The sequence below is a fragment of the Oncorhynchus nerka genome, linkage group LG3 (genome assembly GCF_034236695.1).
Source record: "Oncorhynchus nerka isolate Pitt River linkage group LG3, Oner_Uvic_2.0, whole genome shotgun sequence".
NCBI classification, from domain to species: Eukaryota; Metazoa; Chordata; class Actinopteri; order Salmoniformes; family Salmonidae; genus Oncorhynchus; species Oncorhynchus nerka.
In genome coordinates, this window is record NC_088398.1 from 70,780,338 (window position 1) to 70,795,517 (window position 15,180).

At 41.1% G+C, this 15,180-nt stretch overlaps 1 protein-coding gene across 2 annotated transcripts; it reads right to left on the reverse strand.

Annotated features, from left to right (window-relative positions):
* Positions 1-11,816: 11,816 nt before the first annotated feature.
* On the reverse strand, positions 11,817-14,410 carry LOC115125574 (tripartite motif-containing 13-like). 2 transcript variants are annotated; one of them, XM_029655090.2, is made up of 2 exons: positions 14,325-14,410; positions 11,817-13,589 (listed from the first exon to the last, which is right to left on the reverse strand). In XM_029655090.2, the coding sequence occupies exons 1-2, from the start codon at positions 14,406-14,408 to the stop codon at positions 12,423-12,425; spliced, it is 1,251 nt and encodes a 416-aa protein (XP_029510950.1). In that variant the 5' UTR covers positions 14,409-14,410; the 3' UTR covers positions 11,817-12,422. The 2 variants fall into 2 exon arrangements, with proteins under 2 accessions (XP_029510950.1, XP_029510951.1); XM_029655091.2 differs by lacking the exon at positions 14,325-14,410 and adding an exon at positions 13,671-14,292.
* Between the last annotated feature and the right edge of the window lie 770 nt (positions 14,411-15,180).

Genomic DNA, 15,180 nt, shown 5'->3' on the forward strand with positions numbered 1-15,180 from the left:
CTAATGCTGTCTGGTTAATACTCCACCAAGTTTGACTTCCGATCCTATTGAAACACATTGTGTATTTTACTATTCACTTCGGGCTTGACTTAAGGGAAGAAACAGGTAGACATTGCTGCCCCAGTTACTTAAAAATACTCATATGCCCCAAAATATTATGTAGTAAAATTGGAAAATAGTGTACTTTTTTTAGATTTAGCCTTCCAGTTAGTATTTTTCGCTGTGTGAAAGAGCGATCAACCTAATTTTTACACTGGTTGTAGTCAGTGGCACCAGCAGTCCTTGAGTTTTAACTGGATTTAAAAATATATATAATTCATATTGTTTGTATGGGTGCCATACCATAACTGTAAACTGACTATGGGAATAACTCAAATAACTTATATTTATTTTATTTGATGGGTACTATCCTGTCAACTGTGTAGGGGAGATGTCACCATGGATATATTCTCACATCTCCTCTCTATCCCTCTGGGTTTGGGGATGTTACCAGATATCGTGCCTCCTCCGGCCCCCAGCATCACGAAGCGTCATGGCCCTCTTGGTACATCACAAACCGGAACAGTGGATTAATAAATACATATCAAATGTTTTTTTTTGTTTCAACGTGTCTATTTTGGGGTCCTTGTGCAAAACTCAGCTTTTGGGATGGGGAGGGACTGACAAAGGACTCACATTAGTGGGAAAGCATTTCAGACAAGCTCAACTCTTAAGATGGGGAATGTTTAGACATTGTTCAGGAGTGAGAGTTTTGGCCCAAGTGTGTTGATAGGGTGCAGTGTGTGTGGTTTAGAATGGGGGGGGGCTTGTAAATCCATTCTCTCACTCACTCACACACCCTGAACTTGGATCGTAATCTCCCTCACTGCTGGTTCTCTGGACTGCTCCTCACATGGTGAGATGATTACTCGTGTTGATTACTAGTGCGACAGGCGTTGGTTCGGTATCAGTGTTTACGGCCAGGCGAGGGTTGTGATGGAGCTGCAGTACGTATGGTAGTCAGTTACTAGTAGTTTTCTCTGTGGGTCTGGTGCCGAGGTGTCTGTCTGGGCGCAGCTCTGAAACGGCTGGCGTCGCACTGCTTCTGCTTTGTCTACTTCCTGTTGATTGCTTTCTGGCCCTGTAGTGGCTACTGAGGGGAGGTGAAGGCGGCAGCAGCAGCTCTATTCAAGTGGTGAGTTGACAAGAGAAACCCCTAGAGCCAGAAGTGTGCAGTGTTTTGGAAGTCAGCTAAGTTTGGTGTACATGGGCCTAATGTACATTTGTGTGTGTTGGTTTTCTGTACGGGCAGGTGTGAACGTAGGATTTTTACACTACTAGACAGATGTTTGCTATGCGAGGCTGGATGTGTGTGTGTGTGGCATGCTTTTCCTCCATATACATGCAGAAACTGGTCATGGGAATTTGTTGTATGGGAAGCCCTCTCCCTAACCTTGACTGGATGTCTCCCCCAGTTCACAACATGCATCTGGACTGGTGTAGGGTTGTGATAAGGCTGGTAGTCTGTTTTTAATTAGAGTTCATCTTCGCATACAACTTTCATGATCACAATTACAAGATTTACATGATTGGCTTTATATTATTTTATACCTCCTGCATTATCCAATGGCTGTGCTTCCTCTTCTGCATTATCCAATGGCCGTGCTTACTCCTCTGCATTATCCAATGTTCGTGCTTACTCTTCTGCATTATCCAATGACCGTGCTTCCTCTTCTGCATTATCCAATGGCCGTGCTTCCAGGTGTTTTTACTCCCTTTTTTGTGTCCTCAGTCATCAACTCTTTCATTGAATTAAAAATATGATCTGTGCTGTTTTTCAGTTGATATTAAACTTTTTTAACTGTATAGTTTCATGTGCTGTATTAGGATTAGGTGTCCCAGTATATCTAGGCCTAGTGTTTGGAGTGTTACAAGGGCCCTACCTGACAGTGAATAGGGAGATTGCACACTAGGCTGAGAATGGTGCAAACCTGTGGAGAGAAGAGGTCACTTCACACATCCCCTTTTTAGTAAAGTCTTGAGAAATGAAGAAACTGTGAGAGTGTGTGTTTAGGCTATGATGTGTGAGACTGTGTAGTCTATGGTGTGTATCTCTGATATCGGTGTTGTGTAGGGCAGGACTATACCCGTATCGAGATGTTTTCCTTGGCAAAAATAAAAACACAAAGCAGGCCAAATGTTTCTGTCTCTTTATGTAAAATATTGTGTGGTATAGCATGGAAAATAAACGCGACTCTGGATCACATGTTTGTTTCCAACATTTGGGCTGCTTTGCTAATGTTAAATACACTTTGTTTTTGTCTCCTTGCCACGATACTAACGAGTATCGCGATACTTGTATTGTCCTAGTGTTGTGCAGAGGGAACCCCAGTCAGTCACTCTGCCCTGCCTGGGGAACTACTGGACATGTTGTGTGTTGGACAAGTGGGAATGGGGCTGCTTTTGTTGTTGCAGGATTAACGCCCACAACTGCATGACTGGTGTTTCTACGGCAGGGAAGGGGTACTATTTTTAGATAACAGGCCTGGTGTAAATTACAATAAACTGAGCCTCCACCACCACCCCTGCCTCTACACACCCCTGTCCAAAACAGTTACCTATGGCTTGTTACTCACCACTCCAGTCTTTTAGGGAGAAATTAACTCTAAAATAGATGGATTTGAAACCAAGTGTGGCTCAAGCCTCAAGTTCATACCCATTCTAGATGAATGCTGACAATTGCGATTTTGCTTAAACATGACTTGATTTTTGAAGCTGGTTTATTTTAATAGTGATTTTTAATAGTAATTTATAAACTGTATAATTTCTCTGTTCAAGAAGTCTTGGTAAGTTTTTCAGGAAAATTGCAGTGTCACATGACACGTGTGCTGCTCTGGTAAAGCTGCTAGATGAACCACTAATGACATGCGTGCTGCTCTGGTAAAGCTGCTAGATGAATCACTAATTACATGCGTGCTGCTCTGGTAAAGCTGCTAGATGAATCACTAATTACATGCGTGCTGCTCTGGTAAAGCTGCTAGATGAACCACTAATGACATGCGTGCTGCTCTGGTAAAGCTGCTAGATGAATCACTAATGACATGCGTGCTGCTCTGGTATAGCTGCTAGATGAATCACTAATGACATGCGTGCTGCTCTGGTAAAGCTGCTAGATGAACCACTAATGACATGCGTGCTGCTCTGGTAAAGCTGCTAGATGAACCACTAATGACATGCGTGCTGCTCTGGTAAAGCTGCTAGATGAATCACTAATGACATGCGTGCTGCTCTGGTATAGCTGCTAGATGAACCACTAATGACATGCGTGCTGCTCTGGTAAAGCTGCTAGATGAACCACTAATGACATGCGTGCTGCTCTGGTATAGCTGCTAGATGAACCACTAATGACATGCGTGCTGCTCTGGTAAAGCTGCTAGATGAACCACTAATGACATGCGTGCTGCTCTGGTAAAGCTGCTAGATGAACCACTAATGACATGCGTGCTGCTCTGGTATAGCTGCTAGATGAACCACTAATGACATGCGTGCTGCTCTGGTATAGCTGCTAGATGAACCACTTATGCAAACTCCTCATCCTTTGACACGACTCATAAGTCAATTCTACACTCACCATGACCACATTGAGTATTTTGACATAGGCCTATATAATATTTTTTGAAAAGTGATTAAAGTTTGCAAAGTCAAACAATATTGGATAATGGACAAGAACATCTCTCCGTACACAAGTATCCAGATGTACTTTCAACTTCAGTCTAGTTACACCAGGTCTCATCTGGGTACTTGTGTTCGGAGAGATGTTTGAAAATAAAGCCCTGGTGAAATTGCCCTATTATTAGTTATGCAGATTTTTTTAGTTGTATGATAATGTCTGCCGTTCATACTTAGTCCTTTCCCAGAATGCAATGTCAGGCTTACTTAATTTATGTAGTCATTTTACATAATTTATTTTGCCTAAACTATGACATTTCATGGCTGTTTTTATACTCCGCATTGTGCATAACATTCTCATAACCTAGCTAAAAATGTTAAAGGCAAAGTTAAATTCAGACTTTGGTTGAGGGTAAAGTTGTATCAAGTGAATGACAATCAGCCTCCCATAGAATCACAATCAATCAACATATTTGTTCATAAAATGTTTTTGTCTAAGTCATTACATTTACCATTTAGCCTACATCACACTAATAGCTATATATCTCACACACAGCGGAACAAGATTTTGTGTTGAATTGGAGGCCCCCAGTGGAAAGGGGTCACTTGACCTTTGCCCCCAGGGTCAGGTGACTCCTGAGGGTGTGAGTGCTGTAGGAATGGGTTCAAGGTCTGAGGAGTAGAGGCAACATGTCCAGACATGCTCCCTTCATAGGGCGACTGCAGGGAAAGGTTAAAGCCATAATTGTGTGTGTGTGAATATTGGGTTGTAGTGATTAATTGGGTGTGTGAATATTGGGTTGTAGTGATTAATTGGGTGTGTGAATATTGGGTTGTAGTGACACCTGGTCAGAACTGACTGCAGTCGACTTCAGTCGACTGTTGGACCTCATCCACTCCTCTGGTTCATGGGAGTTAATTTCTGATTGTCATATAGGTAAAAGAGAGGGAGAGAGTCAGGGGGAATGCCTGAAGGAGTGGCACTGGAGTGTGTGTGTGGAGAGTTTTCTTTTAGATAAATTCAGGTCAGATTTATTTTTCAATTTAACTGGGAGTGCAATTTTATTGAATTTGAATAATAACTATTTTACATCATTCACATGTCTGACTTGAAATGTAATCAACTGAGGTCTCTACACTAGTTGCTGGTATGGAAAATGTAGGTTATGGTGACACACATTATTTCTTTATTACAATGTGCATGACTGAGTCTGAAGCATTAATATTATTCTGGCAATAATGAACAGTTCTGTTGTTTGTGTATTTATATAGTGGCCAGAATACATCCTCTGTACCTCAGACCTTAAATGTAGAAAATCAATGGAATTTCGTTTTTTTAATGTTATTTTTCATATTTTCAGCTTCATGAAATATAGGTTTGTTGCAGTTGAGTCCCAATCCTAAAACCTCCTTTGAAAAGGGGACAAATTTAAGTGACCTCATATCTAGGAGTCATTTGTGGTTTGCTGTGCTGCACATTTAGTTTTCGGTGGCTATTTGACTCATTCTCTGAGAGATTTAGTGGTGACATTGCATCTGCTGTATTCAGTATGAAGGAAACTGGGTTTCATCAAGTACAAATCCATCTAAATGGGCTGGTCATCTTTTTGTATGCATTTGATTGTTTTTGTACCTGTATTGCCCTTCTGAAAAATGACAACGTTTGTCACAACAAACAGAAATCCATCAGTCATTAGTGTTCTAGCATGTCTTGGCCCACCTTGTCCAAATGAATATTGGGAGAGATGGTGTGTGTGTCTCTGTCCTGGTTAAGTTCACGGGGAGCCTCTGTTCTATAGACAAAATTTAGCAGGCATTAGCAATGCTCATGTAGCTTTTGTATATCGTCCTTAACATGGCGTCCTGTACCAACGTGAAAACTATAAGATCTGAAAAGGATAAGTTCTGAAATACTGGAAATATATTTTTGTGCGTAAGAGGGAGAGTGTAAAGGGACAAAGGGTTCAATTATCTCAAATTCAGACATGCATTCAGTATCAGCAGGTGTACTTTGCAATATTTTTTGCTGAAATGACTTTTACGTTAAGTCTTCTCATTGGTTGGTATAACTTGAGTGAATCTAATCTTGTTTGAAAATACTAGGCTAAATGTGTTACTATGTTTTCAATGTTGTGTGATTTTAGGTAAGGTGTGTGTGTGTGTGTGTGTGTGTGCACTTCTCTGCTCCTACCCTGTAATACCAAGGCCCATCTCCCAACATATTACGGTGGGTTATGGGTTCTGGGTTACCAAGGCCCATCTCCCTCTGGGTTATTTCCTTATATACACCCACAGTCGTGTCCAATATGGCAGATGACGTAATTGTTTGTTAATCAGTATAAACACCTGTAGGGAATAGAAAACACCCATTCTCTGCTCTACGATGTCTGATGCATTTCTCAAAAGGTTTATTTTAATCTCTGACAACATCCAGTTGTCGTTCAAGGTGGTGATATTCCATGTCCTTTTGGATGCCTCTGTTTTACACATTCATGGCTTTTTATTTAAACAAATGTACATGCACCCTTTTTAATAAGTTACACCAATCATTTTTGAAAATGCGATCTCTGTCATGCCAGGGGGAAGTGGATCATCAACTAATTAATGGTCTTTGACTTACCTTTTACATTTTTTTTTTAATCTGTTGGTGGTGTTGGGCAGCTGTTGAATTGTGCATTAGTGGTATTGGAGTGGTTATTGGACTTGATGAAATCAGCAGAAGCAAGTGATATCTGGAAACTAGGGTAACCATAATTGTGATGCAAGTTAATACCACACCATAACGCTTGTCACTTTAAACCCTGTTTGTATATGTTGCTGACCTGCCTTTCAATAGTTTCCCTTTTGACCAGATAACCGTGAATAAAACATCCTTCAACGTCCGTCAACCACGGTTTTCTTTTCAGTAGACTAAATGTTACTTAGCAGCGTTAGGGGCTATTCATTTTCAATAAGTGTCAAGTAACATTGAGATTTGATATTTATGTCCCTTTGTCATGCTATGGTTGTTGTCTCATAGTAGTATCTCTTCAGACTTTAGGGGATGGAGTGAGTAATATTGGATTCCGAGATCATTCATTTTTGAACTGAGCTCTTTCAAAATGAGCATTCTTTTCTAAATGTATTGCAATTATCAGATTTGTTTTGTTCAGTAATTTAAGATACTAGCATGTCTGAGGTTTCATATTGGTCAGTTCATTTTGGGAACAAAAAAGACTGAAGATGAATGCTTTTCACTCTAACCCAAGTCTTGGGGCCAGGTTTATAGACTTTGCACCATAATTTGGCTTAGTAAAATTGGCCCTGTTTCCCTTATAGGAAGTGATTGAAACCGCATCTCCCCTTCAGTTTAGCTGATCCGGACTCAATCTGACATAATAAATAAATCTATATAGATCAATCACACACACACACACACGTGCATGACAGTTATAGAAGAGAAGTGTTTATCTTTTATTTAGCTAATTACCTGACTTGACCCCATCCTCCCTGTGTTTTCAGATGGTTGGAGAGTCTTGGAGTTCCCTTCAGCCACTGAGAGACGAAGGGGAGGTGTGTGTGTGAGAGAGAAAGGGGATGTGAGAGAGAGAAAGGGGATGTGTGTGAGAGAGAAAGGGGATGTGTGTGAGAGCAAGCAGGGGAGAGAGCGAGTCAGGATGAGTGTATGCAGGAGAGGGAGCTGGAGGATGTGTGAATGAGATGGAGCTGGTTGTGCTGTAGCAGCACAGAATGGTTTGTGGGTTACACAGAGATGCAGGCCATACTGTGCTGCAGCAGTAACGCCTGGACAGACGGGCATCTGTGGAACCATCCAGAAGAGTGTGTGTATGGGATCCACCTGCCTCGTCACTGGCTGCTTTGCTGTAGCAGCACGTAAATATTGGAGTTAAAACTACTGCTGAAGCCTCCAGTATTGCTCGTGCTGCTGAAGCAAAGCTGACCGCTCGCTGCAAGTCTGTCTGCATGCATCCCTCACGCGCAGCACGGGAGAACGATGCGCAGGAGGAGGGGAGACACCGAGAGGGATGCAGTGTGTCATCTTTATGACAGGTACAGACATGAGGTTAAGTTGCTTTTGTCCATTTTATTTCCATTCTAATTCATTTTACAACTAGGACTGTTGTATTTTATAGTTCATTGCTTTGGAACATGTTCATGCATTTTTATATCCATTTGAACTATCTTTGCACATTAAATGACTTGTTTGCATGATTTAGTTGGCCCCATAATGCTTTACTTTTTTATGTAAACTCACATGTGCTGCATTTTCTAATAAACGTTTTGAAAGGGTGAACCTTTTATTTTATTCTCATGTTTCAGTCCTTGTAAGTTACCACACACAACTAGGCTACCATCCCTCTGGGCGCAGATGTCAGTCCAATGTCTACTTTTCATTTACATTTGGATGAGTTGTCAACTAATGTGAAATCAACTAAATTAACCATATCGTTGGATTTAGGTTTTAAAATTTGGTGCGAAAAAAATAAATGCTCTCAACTTGAATCTTTTTGCTAATCCAATTAGTTTTTGGGTGAGGGACATAGGTTGAAATGTGGAAACAATGTTGATTCAACCAGTTTTTGCCCAGTCGGATGCTGTTTGTGTCCTTTCACGCCAAACAAACTCATGGGGTTATGCCAATAATTATCTTCAGAGAAAACCCAACTATTGAAATGATGCAAATAAGTTTCTCAATCTATCATATATTTGATCTCTATAAGGTGTATAACTTGCACCAGCTCTTGCGAAAATGTTCCACATTAGACCTATATCCTTACACTGCTGACTTAAGTTCACAAATCATCGGAGTATTATTTTATGCAAGGATAGGCCTGTGTGATTGGAACCTATCACCTGTGTAGGCCTAAAGCAAGCCACACTTGTCTAATTTGCATCAGTTCAATTTGAATGGTTAGCATATGTGGGCCTATTCAGAGGGTAAGTTGGCTTTTCTGGATTTTATTTTTTATATTCCACACTGATAATGTCAAGATCTGTTTTAATATGTATAGTAATTTAACCCTCGTTGAGGCTTTTGGGGGTGGTTGTCTTTTCAGCCAGAGTAAATGACCGTAGCCAAATTGCTAGATAACTGAATCCAATTTGGCCATTGGCCTATACATTTTAGCAAGCTATAGGCTGAAGATTTATAATCTTGTGTACAATTAGCCTACTATTTCTAGCAGCTATCATCACTTTGCCAAACACTCGTGAATGTTACCTGCGAGCTTGTCATACGGCGAGTTTCACACCTTTCTACAGCGGTAAAGTCACCGGTCGTTCGGCCTATTTCCAATTGGGACAACCTGAAAAATCTGGGTGGGGCTCATGGGCAAACAGGAAGACTACCGCAGCGTAGCATATAGGCCCATCATTAGCATAACTTTGATACAGGTCTAAAAAAGGTCCGTAATATTTTGGAGCCCATACGAGTTCCTGCAAGGCCATGCATGATCACACACCAAATGTAATCTGCAGAGAGGATATAACACTTGGTCTATAGGCTGATCAAGCATCCAATTTCATGCAGACATTTCACCTATCAGGGAACTTGGCCTAGCCTATTTGAAATGTCCCAAATATGTTTAAAGCGGATAGTCTACATATTGGTTGTGCCAGCTAACATAGACAAAGGCTTTTAAATAATCAGATTTTATAGAGGAATTTATCACTCATGTCCTAAACCCAGTCGCCTGTTATCAAGAGGAGCCCAACCACCATCCGTAGTCTAAAATCGGAGGATGAGGTTTTCAGTCGAATGTCTTAACCAAACAACACCATCCATATATTCTAGTGTGTATTTTACTATTGGGAAACTTCAGTAAATAAATTCTGACCTCTGGCTTGATGTGGAACCACACATTTTGTGACAAGCAAATGACGCTGAGCGATGCAATGCCATTTGAAGGGAAAGGGCTTATCAAACTGCCATGGACAGAAACCGAAAGTCATGGTTTTAGCAGTGCATGGGTTATGCTTGCATATCTTATTTTTAAGCTAATTGTAACTTTCTTTTGCTATAAGAAAATAAAGCAAGGTGTTCCATTTTGCCTCCGGCAAATAGGCCTTAAGCACGTCACACATTGCGCTCTACCATCTCGAAAGTATGCACACGCAGCCCACGAGTTATGCTATATTTTAAATGCTACATATGAAAACAAAATCAATTAAATGCTGAAATAAGACTATCGTTAAATTATTTTTGCAAATTTATTCACCAGAGGCGATAGCCTAAATTTCTCAGGGGACTTTATTGTAAACAGGCCGTGGGTATAGACTGCTTTACCTGCTCGAAAATAGTCCTATGCATTTATATTTTACTTCCCAACCTTTGTCACTGAAGGTTATTATCGAAAGAACATTATACTTTTTATTTAGGCTATTTTATCTTCAAACTATTTTGAAGAGCACCCATTTCGTTTTATTAATTCCTATTCACATAGTTAAATGTATTTTAATAAGCTGCCAAATGACTTTGCCATGCTTTATGTTGTGCAATTACTTAATAATGTTTAGTTAAAGGCCTATTTAGGCTACGTCTTGCAATGCCTTTGAAATATAACATTTTGTATTTTTGGGAATCCAAAAGTGTTAGCCAGGCATTCTGTATAGTATCTCGTTGCTCATTTGATTTCATCTGGTCGGCTATAGGCTACCAATAATTTAATGTTTTATTCTGGCCATGCATTCACATGTTCCTTCATATGAGACAAATCATTTTACTTTAGAAATTATACAATTCACTAGTCAGATTTATGGAGAGGAATTAGCTATTGTAATGTATTCTTCAACGCCTGATTATCATAATAGTACTGTAATATTTATTTGGTCGATAACGTTTTGGGGTCTAAATGACTTCAGTGGCTTATTTAATTGCAAAGAAGCCTTTCGGAGCCACAGTTCTGTTGATTGCGCGCCATATACCATTAGGGTAGCCCTTTATGCTATTCCCACTGAATATTATTCAATATGTTGAATTTAGTTGGATTTTTAAGCGTTAATAGGAAGTGTTAGAAAAATACGGTAGGCATACGATAATCATTATATAAGATCGGTATGCATGCTGGCACCAAGTCGTCATCATGCCATCACCCAATATTTTGGGTGTATTTAGATAAATGCATCGATTGCCAAATTTCATAATATCAGTATATGTATTTATTTGAAGTAGCCTATTAGATAGATATTATTTAGTTATTATAGTAAAGAGAAAGACCAACTTTACATTTCCATCCGTTATTTGCCTGGTAACAGTAGGGCTATATATAGCCTAGGCCTATACATGCCGTGACGTTGGTACTGAATTCTGGTCGGTGCTTACATCAGGTTTTTGTTGTGGTCTGATCCTGGGATTTCCATCAGGATTTCGTTCCTTCAGAAAAATTAAAACCGCACATGTCCATGGACACGTCCAATGGATGCACTGCCCAATTTTCATTAAAACGTATGGCCCAATGTAGGCCTATAGTGTTGCTTCTAGACAATGTTGCATATGGGATGGATCTATTGAGTATAGCCTGTTAAAGTAAGAATTGCTCTTCCGTTATCTACTTGCAACATGCATAGACTGCATAACGGGCCAGTCGGCAAACCATGGCCATATGACAATCCGTGGCATTCAATGTTGCGCACACATTGACATTCACTGGGACAGTTGATTAAATCAATTTAATCCCATACATGTTTAATTAGTTGTTCTAAATGGAATTTAATAATTAGATTTGGCTCATTGCCTTTTAATTTTGCAAAAAAAAAATGTATAGGCCCAATGCATACGGCCCAAAAACAATCGTCATTCTGGTCATAACGTAACCTAGGCCTAAAGGCCAATACATAATGTTTTTGAATAATGCAAATTAAGTTACTATATGTTATCTTTAGACAAGCGAAGACGTTTTTTTCTATAGGCCTAGTTATGCAACATTCAACCTTGGCCCCCGTGGAGGTTAAATCGCGCAGTGATGACCGATCCACGGGGAAGACAAACATCAAACGAGTATTTGAACGCCTGTGCGGGTGCATGGTATTTCATGTCACGTGAGCAGTGTTCAGGCGCACCAATTGAAGCTTCACTTATGACCTTGACCCGTAAAGTAGCCTACACGTGGGAAAAAAAGTGCCTCCACAATTTGTGAAATCCCCTCAGTCACTCAAAAATAAAGATGAAGGAAAAGACCAAATGTGTTTTATTAGGCAAAAAAATGAGTCTGGTGACAGGGTATGAGGCATCATGACAACTCAACAGATGGTCAATTAAAGTAAGGCAAAAATAAACGACAGCACTTAAACTCGATGTAAATATTATTCCTATCCTACAATCTAGCCTGTGGAATGTATAGTAAAATAAATATCCTGAGGTGACAGACTGACCTGTGTGATGATCATATGGCTTGGAGAAGGATGGATGGTGCTCCTGGTCAGAGCTGATGCTTAACACTCACCAGAATAGCGTTCTCAAATGACAACATTTAATGTACTGCAATAGTGTTTTCATTTAACTTAGTGTTGTATGGTTGTTCTACGTTTAGATTATATATATATATATATATATATATTCACAAAGCATGATACATATGTGCTTCTAAATACTTGAATAACTTTCTAGTGTTTTCTATAAATCTACTTATAGCATGGACATTGCTTGCTTCAGATCCATGTAGCAAAAATAACACTCGGGAAATCTAAAGAAATTTACAACGGCTAAGAAATTCGCTAGTTGTGTTTACAAGGCGGTCAAGAAAATCGGTAGGTGTCTTAGAGGTTCGGGATACAGTTCAGAAACGCACCCACCAGGCAACGCAGGCATCCACTACCTCTCCCCAGCACTGCCACGCACCGTGAGCCAGTTCCAGCCATCCAGCCAGCACTGGCAGGTAGACATGGCCGAGCGAGGAGATTTGGGCTGACACCACGGTCAGGCTGTCCGGCTGCAGAAGGACCAGGGCGCATAAAAGGCACACAAAAAACACGAACACTCTCCCCAGCGCTCTGCCGCCGGAATGCGGGGTCGTTGAGCTATACACGCCACTCTCGTGCGGAACGGAGAGCTTGTCCACATCTTTGAGCTTTATCGAGTCCCAGTTTTTGACGTCAAAATTCCTGACCAGGGGACCGACGTCCATGTCTGTCCGGGAGGGCAGCGGAGTTTCCCGGACAACGCGCAACTTCTCCCTGAACTCCTGCATCTGCTCGAGAAAGCAAAGGGGGTCGGTCACATTCCTGAAGGACTCGGCGATGCTGAGAGCGCGCTTCTGCTCCTCCAACGCATCGCTCAATTTATTGATCTCTGGGTCGTAGGCTTGCATCACCACCAACTTCAGCGTCTCAAAATCTGAGAGGATCTCGTTCTTTTTGTGGTCCAGGGCGTTGATCAGTTTGACAAAATATTCGGTTACTTTCTCTGCGTCCCTGGAAACTAACTGGAGCGCCTTTTTCTTACTGGCTTCCAGTGTCTCCAGGCAGGATAGAATATCCGTGCTGTGCCAACTCTCCACTCCCTGGGACAGCTCCTCAAATGCGGATTTCTCCTGCTCGTACGCGTCTTCCAGGGCACAGAATGTATGTCCTTTATGGTCGTCAGTTGTTGCACAAAATCCACAAATAAGTTTCAAGTCTGTGGCACAGAATATATTAAGCGGTTGACCACTGTGGTGTTTGCACAGGGCCATCCTGGGCAACACTCTGATTTTGTTGTATTTCTCAACGATTCCACGTAACGAGTAGTTGATCTGGAGGCTGTTTATGCCGTTTTGAGGAGTCTCCTTGCGGCAACTGGGGCATTTGAACGGGGGTCTCCAAACAGGTCCTCGGTTGTTCCCCTCCAGAATCCCCTCCAAGCACTTCTTGCAGAAGCTGTGTGAGCACGGCAGAACTCGGGGGTCCTCAAAGAGACAGCAGCAAATTGGGCAAGTCAGGTCCTCCTCTAGAAGCTCCATGGTGTTCTGAAATAAAATACAACCAGGATTGAGTGGCGAATAAATCGAAAATAATAGATCAATACACTATCCGTCAGTTAAACATACCCGTTTGTTTAGCTACATCACCCAACAGCGCAATAATTCACAGGTAGTGATGGTGGAAATGCACATCACTAGAATTACGCGTGACAACTTTGGATAAAACGCACAGACTATCCACTCCAGCGACTGGTGTTAAAATTCAGCCACCCTAAAAAAGGAAAATGAGAGGTGTCGATGTACCCGCGTAAAATATGAAAATAGAAAGCGCAGAGGAACATCATGCCTAGATGCATAGACTATTTGGCTACAGTAAAAAACCTATCGCAACGGTCCCTATTTTTTTTCCTATGTTCAACGACCTAGTTTAGTGTTCACACTAGATTGTTTTTTTTTATGAGACGGGATATCACGCAATCACGACACAGCCGTTTCATCCAACTGGTCTATATATAGATGAGATGGTAACGACTAAGTTCCCACTCACTTTAGATTTGACTTCTGATTTAATGTTAATAGCCTGCTGAAACGTATCCTTAGCAATATAAGCTATGCTGCATAAACACAAACTTCCACCAACGATTACCACTCAGTATAAACAAGTTTCAGTCTATAAATTAGATCACACACGAGTATGTCCTATTGGCACGGTATTGAGGATGGTTATGACAGCTTTTGCAAGCGTATAGCAACATGCAACTGGACAAAAAAAACACCTACCAGCTGCTGAGACGCACAGTGCAACGCAATCATGGCGCTTGTTGCTGTGCAGACTTCGCCCTTCCGGGAGAAAAAATTAACCATTTCATGACCACAGCACTACACTAGCGAACCTTCCAGCTCCAAATAGCGCGCACTATAGTACGCGCCTGATACAGTGGCGCGCAGAAAGTAAAAACACCTCAGTGATATTAATGGCAGCGTTTTTTTAAGTACATATTTTTTAATTTTAAAGAACAAGATGCGTTTTATTTTTCAGTAGGAACAATATAGAGGATCCCTGCAAATTGGAGAGGGGAGGCGGGCTGTTGCTATGCAAAACATTTTTACAGCGTGAAAGATTGTCAACCATTAGGTTCTTAGTCACCCGGCTTTTGATCACTGCCTCTATCGCACCAGTTGTATACGTCATTATGAACTTGAAGTAACGTTAATCGATTCTTATGTGTGAAGTTTGAACGTAATAGTGCATGTCAATTTGCATTGTAATTTTCATCCCCACTGATACCCAGTGCATGGATACAAAGTAGCCTATTGGAAGTGCTCTCAAAAGACTTGATGATAGGCTACTGAACTGGCTCCTTTTTTAACTGACGACATGTAGGCCTACCCAGCAACAATATTGGTGCTCATTACAGACATTTGCCCAGTTATTTGATCCCAGATGGAATTCCCACTCTACACACATTTGATCACGCCATGTGTCCCAAGCTTGACACATTGATAACCAATTGCTACTAAAGTCACGTGTAAAAAAAAACATTTTGACCTTGATTTTCTTCCCTTGTTTCCATGCCATCAGGAGCCGCTGCTTTATAAGCAATGTGATTGGACGCATTGGAAAGGAGCGCATATA